The 12,985-nt window shown below is 50.3% G+C and overlaps 1 protein-coding gene across 1 annotated transcript in view; it reads left to right on the top strand.

Annotated features, from left to right (window-relative positions):
* The window catches only part of ABCA13 (ATP binding cassette subfamily A member 13), a 369,210-nt gene that overhangs the window by 270,323 nt on the left and 85,902 nt on the right, over positions 1-12,985 (top strand). Inside the window, exons 49-52 of the mRNA XM_025853136.2 lie at positions 138-192; positions 1,070-1,247; positions 2,862-2,977; positions 8,185-8,341. Of these exons, the coding sequence (XP_025708921.1) occupies positions 138-192; positions 1,070-1,247; positions 2,862-2,977; positions 8,185-8,341 (506 nt within the window). The remainder of the gene's footprint in view (positions 1-137; positions 193-1,069; positions 1,248-2,861; positions 2,978-8,184; positions 8,342-12,985) is intronic.

The following is a 12,985-nucleotide window of genomic DNA, read 5'->3' as shown; positions in this document are numbered from 1 at the left end:
AAAATCTCGGCACAAACGGGCCGAGAAGAATGTTGGCGTGCGCCTGTCTCGGTGCCTGCGGGCCTGGGCAGAGCAACCAGGAGCTGCCGTGTGGGCAAAGGGCTCGCGGGCTCACCTCTCCGATTTGTCTTCTGCAGGAATAACGCTGTACAGCCACCCGTACGGAGGGGTCTTGCTGAACGAGGACAAGATGTGAGTGTAAGGGTGGGTGAGGCCGGCCCTGACAACGGGACAGAGTCTTTGGGTTGCTTAGCGGGGGTTGGGATTCCCTCCTGCCTTTGCCCCGAGTGATGCTGGCTTGGGCGTTTCTTTGCCAAGTGTGAAGACCATGATTATTGGAGAACGCATGTTGACCAAGTTTAAAACGGATGAGCATATCATACACTCCACTGTCTTTCTAAGTCAAAATTGTTCCAAGGGCATGATCTCCTTGAAGTGCAGTGACCCCATATCTTCCAGATGCTTTTTCGGGGTACGATATTTAAAAAAAAATATTTTATGTATTTCAGAGAGAGAGAGAGAGAGAGAAAGCAGGAGTGGGGGGTGGGGAGGTGCAGCGGGAGAGATAATCTCAAGCAGACCACACTGAGCTTGGAGCCTGACGTAGGGCTCAGTCCCAGGACCCCAAGATCCTGAACTGAGCCGAAGGGAGACACTTAACCAACTGAGCCACCCAGGTGCCCCTAGAGATTTTTTTTTTTTTAAGTAATCTCTATACTCCACGTGGGGCTCGAGCTCACAACCCCGAGATCAAGAGTCACACACTCCATTGACAGAGGCAGCTGGGTGCTTGGGGGAGTAGACCTTGAGATGGGCAGACTCTGAAACGTCCCTGAACTCTGCTCCCTCGTTTACGTCTTCCAGAGGCTGGGAGCGAAAATCCACGCCCGAAAAGTCGTTGAGGGGATTTAGTGACAGACTCCACGCGCTTTGCCAGGGTGCCCTGCCCATCCTCAGTTCCTGATGAGTGGTCTTCTCGGCTTGTCTCCTCGTCGCTGGTTGTTACCACGGGAAAGAAGACCTGTGTCCTTTGTGTGACACCTGACGTGCTGTTCTGTTTTGCCTACAGCCTGGAGAGCATCCGTCAGTGTGGCGTCGCGCTCTGCATCATGCTGGGGTTCTCCATCCTGTCTGCGTCGATCGGCAGCTCCGTGGTGAGGGATAGGGTGAGCGGAGCCAAGAGGCTGCAGCACATCTGTGGCCTGGGCTACAGAACGTACTGGCTCACCAACTTCCTGTATGACATGGTAGGATTTGGGGACGACGTCCCATGTGCCTGCACACCGCTGATCTGTGTGTGTGTGCGTGCGTGCATGTGTGTGCATGTGCATGCGTGTGTGTGAGTGTAGGAAGGGGCCGTCTCACACTGTCCACAGAAGGGATCATTCTGCTGGTAAGAGCCAGTCAGGCTAAGTCTCCATCCATCATTTAGGATGGCTTCATGAGACGCAGGACGGACCAGCCACGCCCTGGAGCTCTGTCTGGGAGCTTAGGGACCCGCCCAGACATGCAGAGTTTCTCATCAGGAAGGTGACACGATAATCACACTAAATATGCTCTGCTCAAGGGGGTGCGAGGCGGGGAGGATAAAGGCCCTTTGAGCTGACCTGCCGGCCACACGCATAGGCGGCCTCTAGGGTGACCGTAGCCCGGCCAGTTCTGCAGAGCTGCCAGTCTCCAGGGGACGCCCTGCAGGTCACTGTGTTCTGCCCTTGGAGGACAACAGCAGTGCACTCTGTTCCCTGGACTTGCAGGCATTTAACTGGATTCAAGGCCAACGGCTACTTCTTTGGCTGCTTGGGGTTGTCCTCGTTGTGGAAAAGTGATAGTGTGTCCTCATCGATAAAGCCAGAGTCCTGCACCACCACGCCTTCCGTGTGATGGCATGCAGTGACCCCAGCTATCCCTGGCAAGGGAACGAGACAGTAAGAGCCTGAAAAGTGGGGATGGGTTTCAGGACCCCGGCGGCGGGGGAGACCCAGAATCTCCCAGACCCCAGGCAGTCTCCCTCTCTAATGCAGTCCAGACTTTATGGACCCCTTTGTCCCTGCCATGCCTGTCTGGGGGTTTAAGGGCAGGGAGGATTATTTCCTTCCCGGTTGCCTGTGTTTCCGTCTTCATCCAATCATTTCTGGATGATCGCTCATTTAACGGATATTTTTGGGGATCGGCATGGGGGCAAGGTGTGTCCAGGGTGCGAGGAATAAAGCCGTGAGCAAGGCAGAGATGTTCTCTGCCCTCTGGAGCTTGTATTCTCACGAGAGGAAGCAGGACTTAAACCAGGAGGTCAGGGAAGGACCCCCCAACGAGGCAGCCCTGTGCATGGTGTGAGGAAGGGCTCCGTGAGAGGCCCCAGGATGAGCCTGTCCTTGAGCCCAGGAGTGGGCAGAGGCCACGTCCCCTGGAAGGTCCGCAGGTGGGGAATGTTGGCCCTAGTGGTTTCCTGGCACAAGCCTTACGACGCTCTGCAGATGGAGTGTCCCTCCCAGTGCCTGGGGCTGGACGTCCCAGACGCAGGCGTGGCGGGGCCACTTCCTCCCGAGGCCTCTGTCCTGGGTGTGTGGATGGCGTGTCCTCCCCGTGTCCTCACGTGTGTCTGTGTCCCGATGAGGACGCTGGTCCTGTGGGATCAGGGCTGCTCTGGGGACCTCGTCTACCTCTGTGACCCCTTCAGGGGCGCGTCTTCAGCCCCAGTCATGTTCTGAGGTCTGGGGGCTTCAGCTGATGCGTCGCGGGGGGTGGGGGGACACAGTCCTGCCAGAGCTGGGCCTCCCTGGGGCCCCCCCACTGCTGCCCGTGTGTCGTCTGCAAACTAGCAGAAGCGGAGGTGGGGCGCCATCCCCTGTTCCTTGTCTCCCCAGGTCTTCTACTTGGTTTCCGTGAGCCTGTGTGTCACCATCATCGTCGCCTTCCAGTTAACAGCATTTACTTTCCGCGAGAACTTGGCAGCCACGGCTCTCCTGCTGGCACTTTTCGGGTATGTGATGAGAAACACGACTGCAGAATTACGGTTTGTTTTCTGGAAGAGAAACACCCCCCGGGATGGCTTTGAACCTGCTGCCGGCTTCATGATTTTCTCTCTCTGCGAGCAATTATGTTGCTTCTGCGAGGGCCGCGCCGCGGACCAGCTGGAGCAGGTGGACGAGCGCCCCGCAGAGGGGGAGGAGGAGGGTGGGTGGCGGGGCAGGGACGGAGGTGGTGCGGGCTGGCACGCGAGGCCCCCCAGCTGTCTGCTGACGCGGGTGGGGCCACGTGGGCTCTCAGCTGTCCTCACGCCGACATTAATCTGGAGCTCAAACCCGTAATCCAGTTAGCTCCAAAATTGCCTTTCAGAGGAGAGTCTGTCTTGCAGCCCCGCGTCTGGCGCATTTTCCCTCTCCTGCGACAGTGGTGGTCTGGCAAGGTGCCGTGTCGTTGCTGTTGTCACTTTTCCCGGGGGAAATACAGCAAAGGCAGAGAAGTCACTGTACATACTTCTCATTTTCAGACGTTCTGAGCAGGATCATTGCCAGTGGTCCCCAAATTGTATGCAGTCGGTATCAAAAATATAGAGCTAGGTCTTCTTACACGGTGGCCGTATGTCTCTATCCAGGCTGAGCGTTGGAGAGAGACTTGCTACGAGGAGGGAAGATAAGGAACATATTTATTATAAGAGGCGGATAATTTTTTGAAAACCCCGCATTCTGCTTTACCAAAGCCACAGATGACAAGTACAGTGATTTTTGCACAGCTCACGGTGATGTCAGTGACCCAGAACATTTAACACAAACAAGCATGTATTCTTATTAGATGACTGTATGGATGGATAGACTGGGGCAGGGGGAGAGACAGACAGGACAGACAGATCTTTGTGGGAAGAGGGATGTGGCCACTCCCGGATTCTGTGGCCTTGGGAAGTATCACGACTTCCTCCAAACCTCACTGTGTTCTGTGTGGAGCTTTAGTTCAGTTAGATGGTTCATACAAACCTAACAGACAGTGAGTGGTGAAAGGTCCCATTTAATTACTCTTGGCCACATCGTTACTATGTGAACATTCTGGTATTCAGAGGATATTACGTCTTAGGCTATGAAAAGCCTTGTGGTTGTGCCTGTCTATCATGCTCAGTTGGAATTTAAGTTCCCGGATATAAAGGGCTGTGTACATGGATTCCTGCTTCTCAGGAAATGGTCTGGTTTCAGTGTATGGATCCAGTTGAGTGGACGGTGTTGTGGCTTCTGTGATTAAACAGACCTCGCTCTACGTTATTTGTGAAGTTTACGAAAGCAGAGGTCATTGAGTGTAACGTAAGGTAACACGTAGACAAAATTGAGTGTGGATAAAAATGCCTAAGAAACGTGTTTTGAGGAGGAGTCTGGAAGCTTGTTTGGCTTGTGAGCCCCGTTGGGAGTCTGGGTGAAGCCACATGCGTGGCAACGGCATTTTCTGAAGAATTCCGGGAGATTCATAGAATCCCTTGACTGACAACCTGGGCCAGCAGGGGCGATGCAGCTCTGGGGAAGAATTCCTATGGTCGGACGGACCGAGGGGTCTGAACACAGCAGATGGTGTCGGAGGGCAGGTGGACCCCGGTGAAGAAGGGCCCCAGGGTGGCCGGCTGGAGTCACAGAGCCACATCCCAGGGGCCACGGGTTTGTTCTCATTTACACGGTGGTTCTTCTCTCGTGGGGGCCCTGGCTCGCACCCGATGCTGCATGGACATTGCTGTCTCCCTGTGCCCATCAGCTCACCCCTCCGTCCCCAAGGAGGGAGGCGAGGAGACCCAGAGGACAGTCTCAGGAAGGCTGGGCCCCCAGAGTGCCCTGCAACCTGAGGATGTCTCAGGCATGAAAAGTGGCTTGCAGTTACAAGGGATTCAGAATCCAAAGAAATTAGGGATCAGACAAGGGCATAGAGTCTCAAAGAGACAACAGAAAAAAAATGCCCGGTGACAGTTGTCTTTTTTTTTTTTTTTCCTTAATATTCCTGCTCTCTCTAACCAGGAAAACTTGATATTTTAGTGGAGAGTGAGGAGACTCAGCATCAAAAAGAGGAAAGGAATGTCAGAAGGAAAAGAGAATCTAGCTTCTATAAAACGTTGCAACCATAGGAATGTATTTGGTGGTTATTTGGTGCTTAAGTCTTGTGAACATGAGACATGCAGAGTCCTGATCCAGGTCCGAGAAAATTCACTCACTAGGGGAGGGGCCATCTTTCAAAGGGAGGAAAACCCCACAAATTCTGGAAGGATTGTGAACAGTATGCCACTAGCCAGTAAGTGCTAAAGTCATCAAAATACTACATTGTATTTTCACGGAAATAGAGATTGTTAGAAGCCACTGTAGATTTCACTAAAAAACAAATTATGCTCTAGGAGCCCATTTAAGTTTTTTCTTTTCTTTTTTACGATTTTATTTATTTGAGAGAGAGTGAGTGAGAGCACAGGTGGGGGGAGGGGCAGGCAGAGGGAGAAGCAGGCTTCCCGCTGAGCAGGGAGCCCGATGCGGGACTTGATCCCAGGACCCTGGGACCGTGGCCTGAGCTGAAGGCAGATGCTTAACCTACTGAGCCAGCCAGGTGCCTCCGATTTAATTTTTTTCTGAAAAAAAAAAAAAAAAAGATAGGGATCTTGGGCTGCCAATATGTTGATTTGAACCATGAATTTGAAAGGTGACTAAGGAACATATAGGAAAAAAATAAAAAGAAGATGGCCGCACAGCTGATGGAAGACCACACCCGAAGACTGTTCAGTAATTCGGCAAGCGCGTCGCTGGTGGCAGGGGTGGTCAGTCTGTGGCGTTGTTGCTGATTTCTCCTTTGTTTAAATAAATAACGCTCTGACCCACTTGTCCAACGTCTCGGGGAGAGAACCTGGGGTGGAAACTCTTCGTACTGAGTAACAAAGCACCGACCGCAAACAGCGTGCAATGGGGCAGGATCCAATGGAAAAGTATTCGTTGGTGGGTCCCTCTCGTTCCGACGAGGGGTGGGGGGTGGTGGATGGGGCTTCCGAATGGGACAAGGAGCTGCCGCGTTCCTTGACTGCCCTCCTGACTGACGTGCTGAGCATCCCGCCGTGCTTTGTGCCAGTCTTACCACGTTAGACACCTTGTCAGGTGTCCCTACCCAAATGCCCCGAGCCCCCCATGGCAGGGTTTAACCGAGAGACTTGGCCGGACACCAAGAGAGACCTGGCCTTTTGTACTGGAGGTGTAAGAAGACCATGATGTTTATCTTCAGCTGCCACAGAGTGGCGATATAGAAAAGAAAAGCAACCTGTCACGGACTCTTCCAGAAGATAGAGTTTGCATCAGTAGTTTTAAGAGATGTTTGGTTCACTCTGAGAGGGGATTTCATAGTTACAGCTGCCCCAAGATTTGACTCACAGATTGCTGATAATGCTTACATCACATTGTAAACAACACTTTGAATGCTGTTGTTTCAATCGCTTGCCCAGGCAGGTACGTGAGGGAGGATCGCACTTGACTTCTGTCCCAGAAGGGGCAGTAAAGGTGTGTGGAGTTTGATTCCTCTCCACAGGGCTTTTCTTCAGACGCAGGGGTTGACACTTCAAAACACCAAGGAGTCATGACCTACCTCTTGGGTAACTAATTTTATTATTTAACGATAATTTGGTTATTTGGTACAGTGACTATTTAAGAATAATTGCTTACAAGCTCTCACCTCCACCTTGTACATTCTAAAATAATTTCCATTGTGCCCAAGTTACGAGGCAGATTTTTGTTGAGAGGAGTTCCCAAAACAGCGTACGGTTTTTTGTATGATGGTATATGTATTGTATTTTCTGAAATATGAGGATGAAGCCTTTGACCCAGGGACTCATTCTGATGCCACGGATTCATATAGAAAAAGGAACTACAGGAGAATAATGGCCCACCTCGAGGGGCAGGCCTGTCTCCCACCATTTGGAGTCCCATACGTTGCATTCAGGAGGCGCTGCAGGATTTCAGGTGCAGCCACTAAGTCACGCTAGGAAAGCGGTGACAGGTCTGCCTCGAGTATGCGGAGAGCTTGTGGGGACGTGGGAGGAAGGCTGCAGTTTACAGTGAGTGACTTCTCCACTGATGTTTGGAACTGTGACTCCAGGACCCGTGTCCTTGAATGGGGCGCACACTTCTGTGAGAGACGCCTCAGGAGGTGGGCCATGGATGCAGCCCAGCTCCAGGATATGGAGGAAGAAAGATGTGTGCATTTGGGGAGCATGGTGGGTGTTTTTCTTAGAACCTGATGCCATCAGAAATGTGTGGGGGCTGCTTCTAAGGTCCGTCCCCTTGCTCCCCAGCTTTGCAACCACGCAGAAATGAATCCCGTGGTCAGCCTCAGCTGCTGTCAGCTGCAGAGCCCCCATTGGGGTCTCTCAACCTCGTGAACCCCTTCCCCATCCATAAATGGGTTCCCAGCACCTGCTTCCCAGGCTGTTGGAGAGGGAGGAGGGTGAGGGCGTGTTGTGGAGGCCCATAGGACAGGGCCCAACACAGAGTGGACGCTGAGAACGAAGCTCTCCAGTGTTACCTTCATGCCTTCTTTTTTCTTTTCTTTTCTTTTTTTTTTTTTATTTTTTTTTTTTTTTTTTATTTGAGAGAGAGAGAAAGCAGGGAGGAAGGGCAGAAGGAGAGAGAATCTCAAGCAGACTCCATGCTGAGTGCAGAGCCTGACACGGGCCTTGATCCCACGACCCTGAGGTCGTGATCTCAGCCCAAATCAAGAGCTGGAGGCTTAATGACTGAACCCCGCGGGCGCCCCTTTCTGCCTTCTTTTTAGGCAGGGCTCTGCTACTTTCCATTCTTGACAGCTTTTGATTCTCACTTCCACACGTCGGAACTGTTTGTGCTTTACTGACGAGAAGCGGAGTGAAGAATCAAGAGCTAGGCTTGCCCCTCGAGGGAGGGGTGGTGGGGACGTCCTTGGGCTTCTTCCAGCTCAGGGAGCTCCCGGGGCAGGTGCCCACGTGGCCTAGCTGTTGACCCTCCCCTGCCCCTTATCCTCAGTGCTCCCTGGAGCCCCCCCCCCCCCCCCGCCGAATGTGCTCTGTGTTCAGGAAACACCGTAAGATTTGTTGCAAAGTGGGTTTCCGTTCACTAAGGGAGGGAAAATGACCCGGCCAACAAAACTCATCTACACTTCCGTCCTTATACCAGTTCACGTTACAGGAAGACAAACATGATTCTTCCCTTCGTTCTGTAGCTACGCAACTCTCCCGTGGATGTATCTGATGTCCAGAATCTTCTCGAGTTCGGACGTGGCTTTCCTCTCCTACGTGTCCTTGAACTTTATCTTCGGGCTCTGCACCATGCTGATGACCATCATGCCCCGGCTGCTCGCGGCCATCTCCAAAGCTCAGGTCAGTGGGCTCCCACCACGCCTCTCGGGGCAGCAGGGCATGCCGGCTCATGCCCTGTGTGCTGTTTCTCCAGCTGGAAGTAAAGGAAAATGTGCAACTCTCCACTGTCTTTAGCCTCTGGATAGAGACCCCACCCCCGAGGAACGCAAACACCAGTGCCATTATGAGAGCTGAGCTCGGGCATCCCTGTTCGTTGACGAATTCCTGATCGGTGGTTGGAGGGGTAGCTGAGTGTCCAGGTGTCTCAGGAGAAGGGGTCAGAGACCTCTCTCTGGGATCACGTGCCATGGCTGAGCATGCTCTCCGACCCCAGGAGCGCTGGACGATCCGGCCCATTCTGCCCTCCTTCCTTGTGATCCCTGGAACATACCTCGTTCTGCTACCTTCAGGGTGTCGGAGCAGAGGGCTGCCCTGAGAAGGAAGAGGGTGAGGGAATCCTGCTCCAAGAACCCTCTCTCCGACAGGTGTTCACAGTAGCGAGTCACTTTTGGGGTGTGGGATCCCCAGCAGGCGTCTCGGTCAAGCTGGATCCAGTTCTGTCCCTGCCATGCTCCGCCCCCCGTGAAGTCCGCCTGGGTCTTTATCTGCTTTAAGCCCTCCTCTGTGCTACCCTTGGGGACAACCGTCGGAGTTTTGCATTGTCCTCTGTCCGCTTATTTCTGTCCTTTTCATCTCTCCTCTCGGCTCTCAGCTCCGACCACTGTCCCTTCTGACTCCACGCTGTCTACCTGGACCCCAATTCCTCAGTCATTCTGGTGTTTGGTTGACTCGTGGGTGGAGAAGGTAGCCTGAGAAAGGCCCAGCCCTCCCAGTTCTGGAGGCTGTGCTGCTGGCCTGTCTCAGGTGGGTCGGGGATGGGTGGATGCCCATTGCTTTGCTCAGCCCTGGGCTTGCAGAGATGGTCCACTTTCCAGGGTGGCTCGTACTGTTTTTGGGTGTTATGCCCTGTCTTGGTGTGGAAGCACTAAGTACGGAAACATTCATTCAGAGAAGGAAACAATCTGTTTTGGTGATTTTTGCAGATCTAGTGTCGACACTAATCTGTATTAATGTATCTAGGCTCTAAGTAGGAGACCCCGGTACAGTTATTGGGCTTTAACTTGAGGAGGACGTGCAGGGGAGCAGAGGCAAGTGTGCGCTTTCCCTGCCAGCCCCACGGATCTCTGCTAGGACTTGGGCCACTCCGGGTGTCCCCATGAACTCAGGTGAGAAGGAAGGCAGACTCAGGGTGGATGGACCCTCGCTCTGGTGGGCAAGGCGAAGCTCTAGGGGACAGGATCAGAGGGCAAAAGCGAAAGGAGGCAGGATCGCCTGCACCCAGAGAGGAGTTGAGCTGGGAGCCTTTGTGTTCCTGATAGTCCAGCACTGACGTCAGCATCCGGTTACAAATAGCGTTGCTTATGTGGACAGACAGCAAAGGCAATAGTTTGTTTGCAGAAAAATGGGTCAAGCTCAATTGTTCACAAATAAAAAGAGACATTCTATCATTTTGCTAAGGTCTCCCTTTTCTTTTGCTCTTTATTTTGATATTGTTTGCTTAAGAAACCCAACATCGTAAACGGGTGATTTCAGATCTTCACTCGTAAGCTATAGGGCGATAAATATATTCTTAGAGTATCAATCAGAGGTGACCAGTAAACCAGGATTAACCATTGTGTGTCCAAACTGTGATGTTAGAGCATTTTAATTTTTACCAAATCACAATTTTTAAGCTGATTTCTATAGAAAATGCGTTTTGAGTTCTAACGCGCCATCTTGAACATCTCCTGGTTGGGATGAGAGGGATGTCCGGAGGGGAATAACTCATAGTTCCAGTAATTTCTTTCCTTGCATACTTCATCAATTCGCAGTTATCCTGAATTGGACATTTATGGATTGTTATTCCCTGATTTTGTGCAGCTATATCCTGTTGTATGTGCAGGTTACTTGTTACTTCGGTGTTCAGGCGTCGTGGACAGTTCTGTTCTCATTGGAACAGGGACAGTTGTCAGTTCCTTGAAGCAGATCTAGAGTCCCCATCATTACTATGTCTGTCCCTTCGTTCCCAGTTCCTGAGTCGGAAGCTGTAATATTCTACCGCTTCTACATTATAACCAGTGAGAAAAGATGCTTTCATGTGGCACATTATTTGATTCAGGGACTGACACAGTTTTATAAAAACTGGGATTAATAAGCTCCTTTGGGACTGGTTAAAATCTATAAAGATGGTAGGTAGTCAGGACAAGAGTCAAGGGAAAAATCAGATGAAGCATTCATGTTTTTTCCGTGTCTGTATGCAAAAGACAATAAGCCACAATGGAACAACTCATACTCCTTTGTTGAATTTTCTGTTGCTCCCAAATCACGTTATTTTTAAGACTGCATTTATATAAGTCAAGCTGTCCATTTGCATCATAAGGGAAAACTGGACCTTGTCTAGGATGAAATGTATCATTGATGATTTTGTAAATTTTTCCTTAGTATTTGTGATATGGCACATCCCATGTCGTGTATTATAATGTATACCTCATGATGATTTTGCTTCCTTATAAACTATTATTCTTCAGATGAATTTTTGAATGACCGTAAAACAGTGAGCCTAATTCTTTTTTTTTTTTAAGATTTTATTTATTTATTTGACACAGAGAGAGAGAGAGAGAGAGAGAGCACAAACAGGGGGAGAGGCAGAGGGAGAGGGAGAAGCAGACTACCTGCTGAGCAGGGATCCCAACTTGGGGCTCAATCCCAGGACCCTGGGATCATGACCTGAGCCGAAAGCAGATGCTTAACTGGCTGAGCCACCCAGGCTCCCCGAGCCTAATTCTTGATGATTACTTCTATAGCCTTGTCAGGTAGCTGTAGTTAACTGTGGTCTTTCTGAGCTACATGCTTAGCTACACCGTGTCTAAAAGTCAGCTCAAAGGACCACTTTGCAGTGAATTTTCTCCAAAGGCTGCATTCCTGGGTGGAGAGATTTTTTTTTAATAATTTTTTATTGTTATGTTAATCACCATACATTACATCATTAGTTTTGGATGTAGTGTTCCATGATTCATTGTTTGTGCATAACACCCAGTGCTCCACGCAGAACGTGCCCTCTTTAATACCCATCACCAGGCTAACCCATCCCCCCACCCCCCTCCCCTCTAGAACCTTCAGTTTGTTTTTCAGAGTCCATCGTCTCTCATGGTTCGTCTCCCCCTCCAATTTACCCCCCTTCATTCTTCCCCTCCTGCTATCTTCTTCTTTATTTTTTTCTTAACATATGTTGCGTTATTTGTTTCAGGAATACAGATCTGTGATTCAACAGTCTTGCACAATTCACAGCGCTCACCATAGCACATACCCTTCCCGGTGTCTATCACCCAGCCACCCCATCCCTCCCACCCCCCACCACTCCAGCAACCCTCAGTTTGTTTCCTGAGATTAAGAATGCCTCATATCAGTGAGGTCATATGATACATGTCTTTCTCTGATTGACTTATTTCACTCAGCATAACCCCCTCCAGTTCCATCCACGTCGTTGCAAATGGCAAGATCTCATTCCTTTTGATGGCTGCATAATATTCCATTGTGTATATATACCACATCTTCTTTATCCATTCATCTGTCGATGGACATCTTGGCTCTTTCCACAGTTTGGCTATTGTGGACATTGCTGCTATAAACATTGGGGTGCACGTACCCCTTCGGATCCCTACATTTGTATCTTTGGGGTAAATACCCAGTAGTGCAATTGCTGGATCGGATGGTAGCTCTATTTCCAACTGTTTGAGGAACCTCCATACTGTTTTCCAGAGTGGTTGCACCAGCTTGCATTCCCACCCACAGTGTAGGAGGGTTCCCCTTTCTCCGCATCCCCGCCAACATCTGTCGTTTCCTGACTTGTACATTTTAGCCATTCTGACGGGTGTGAGGTGGTATCTCATTGAGGTTTTGATTTGGATTTCCCTGATGCCGAGCGATGTTGAGCACTTTTTCATGTGTCTGTTGGCCATTTGGATGTCTTCTTTGGAAAAATGTCTGTTCGTGTCTTCTGCCCATTTCTTGATTGGATTATTTGTTCTTTGGGTGTTGCGTTTGATAAGTTCTTTATAGATTTTGGATACTAGCCCTTTATCTGATATGTCATTTGCAAATATCTTCTCCCATTCTGTCGGTTGTCTTTTGGTTTTGTGGACTGTTTCTTTGGCTGTGCAAAAGCTTTTGATCTTGATGAAATCCCAATAGTTCATTTTTGCCCTGGCTTCCCTTGCCTTTGGCGATGTTTCTAGGAAGAAGTTGCTGCGGCTGAGGTCGAAGAGGTTGCTGCCTGTGTTCTCCTTTAGGATGTTGATGGACTCCTGTCTCACGTTTATGTCTTTCAACCATTTGGAGTCTATTTTTGTGTGTGGTGTAAGGAAATGGTCCAGTTTCATTCTTCTGCATGTGGCTGTCCCATATTCCCAACACCATTTGTTGAAGAGACTGTCTTTTTTCCATTGGACATTCCTTCCTGCTTTGTCAAAGATGAGTTGACCATAGAGTTGAGGGTCCATTTCTGGGCTCTCTATTCTGTTCCATTGATCTATGTGTGTGTTTTTGTGCCAGTACCATACTGTCTTGATGATGACAGCTTTGTAATAGAGCTGGAAGTCCGGAATTGTGATGCCGCCAGCTTTGCTT

The sequence above is a fragment of the Callorhinus ursinus genome, unplaced genomic scaffold, assembly GCF_003265705.2.
Source record: "Callorhinus ursinus isolate GAN/ISIS: 27379988/994484 unplaced genomic scaffold, GSC_fseal_2.0 scaffold60, whole genome shotgun sequence".
NCBI classification, from domain to species: domain Eukaryota; kingdom Metazoa; phylum Chordata; class Mammalia; order Carnivora; family Otariidae; genus Callorhinus; species Callorhinus ursinus.
The sequence above is the reverse complement of the archived record's forward strand: the minus strand, read 5'-3'. Positions and strand labels throughout refer to the sequence as shown.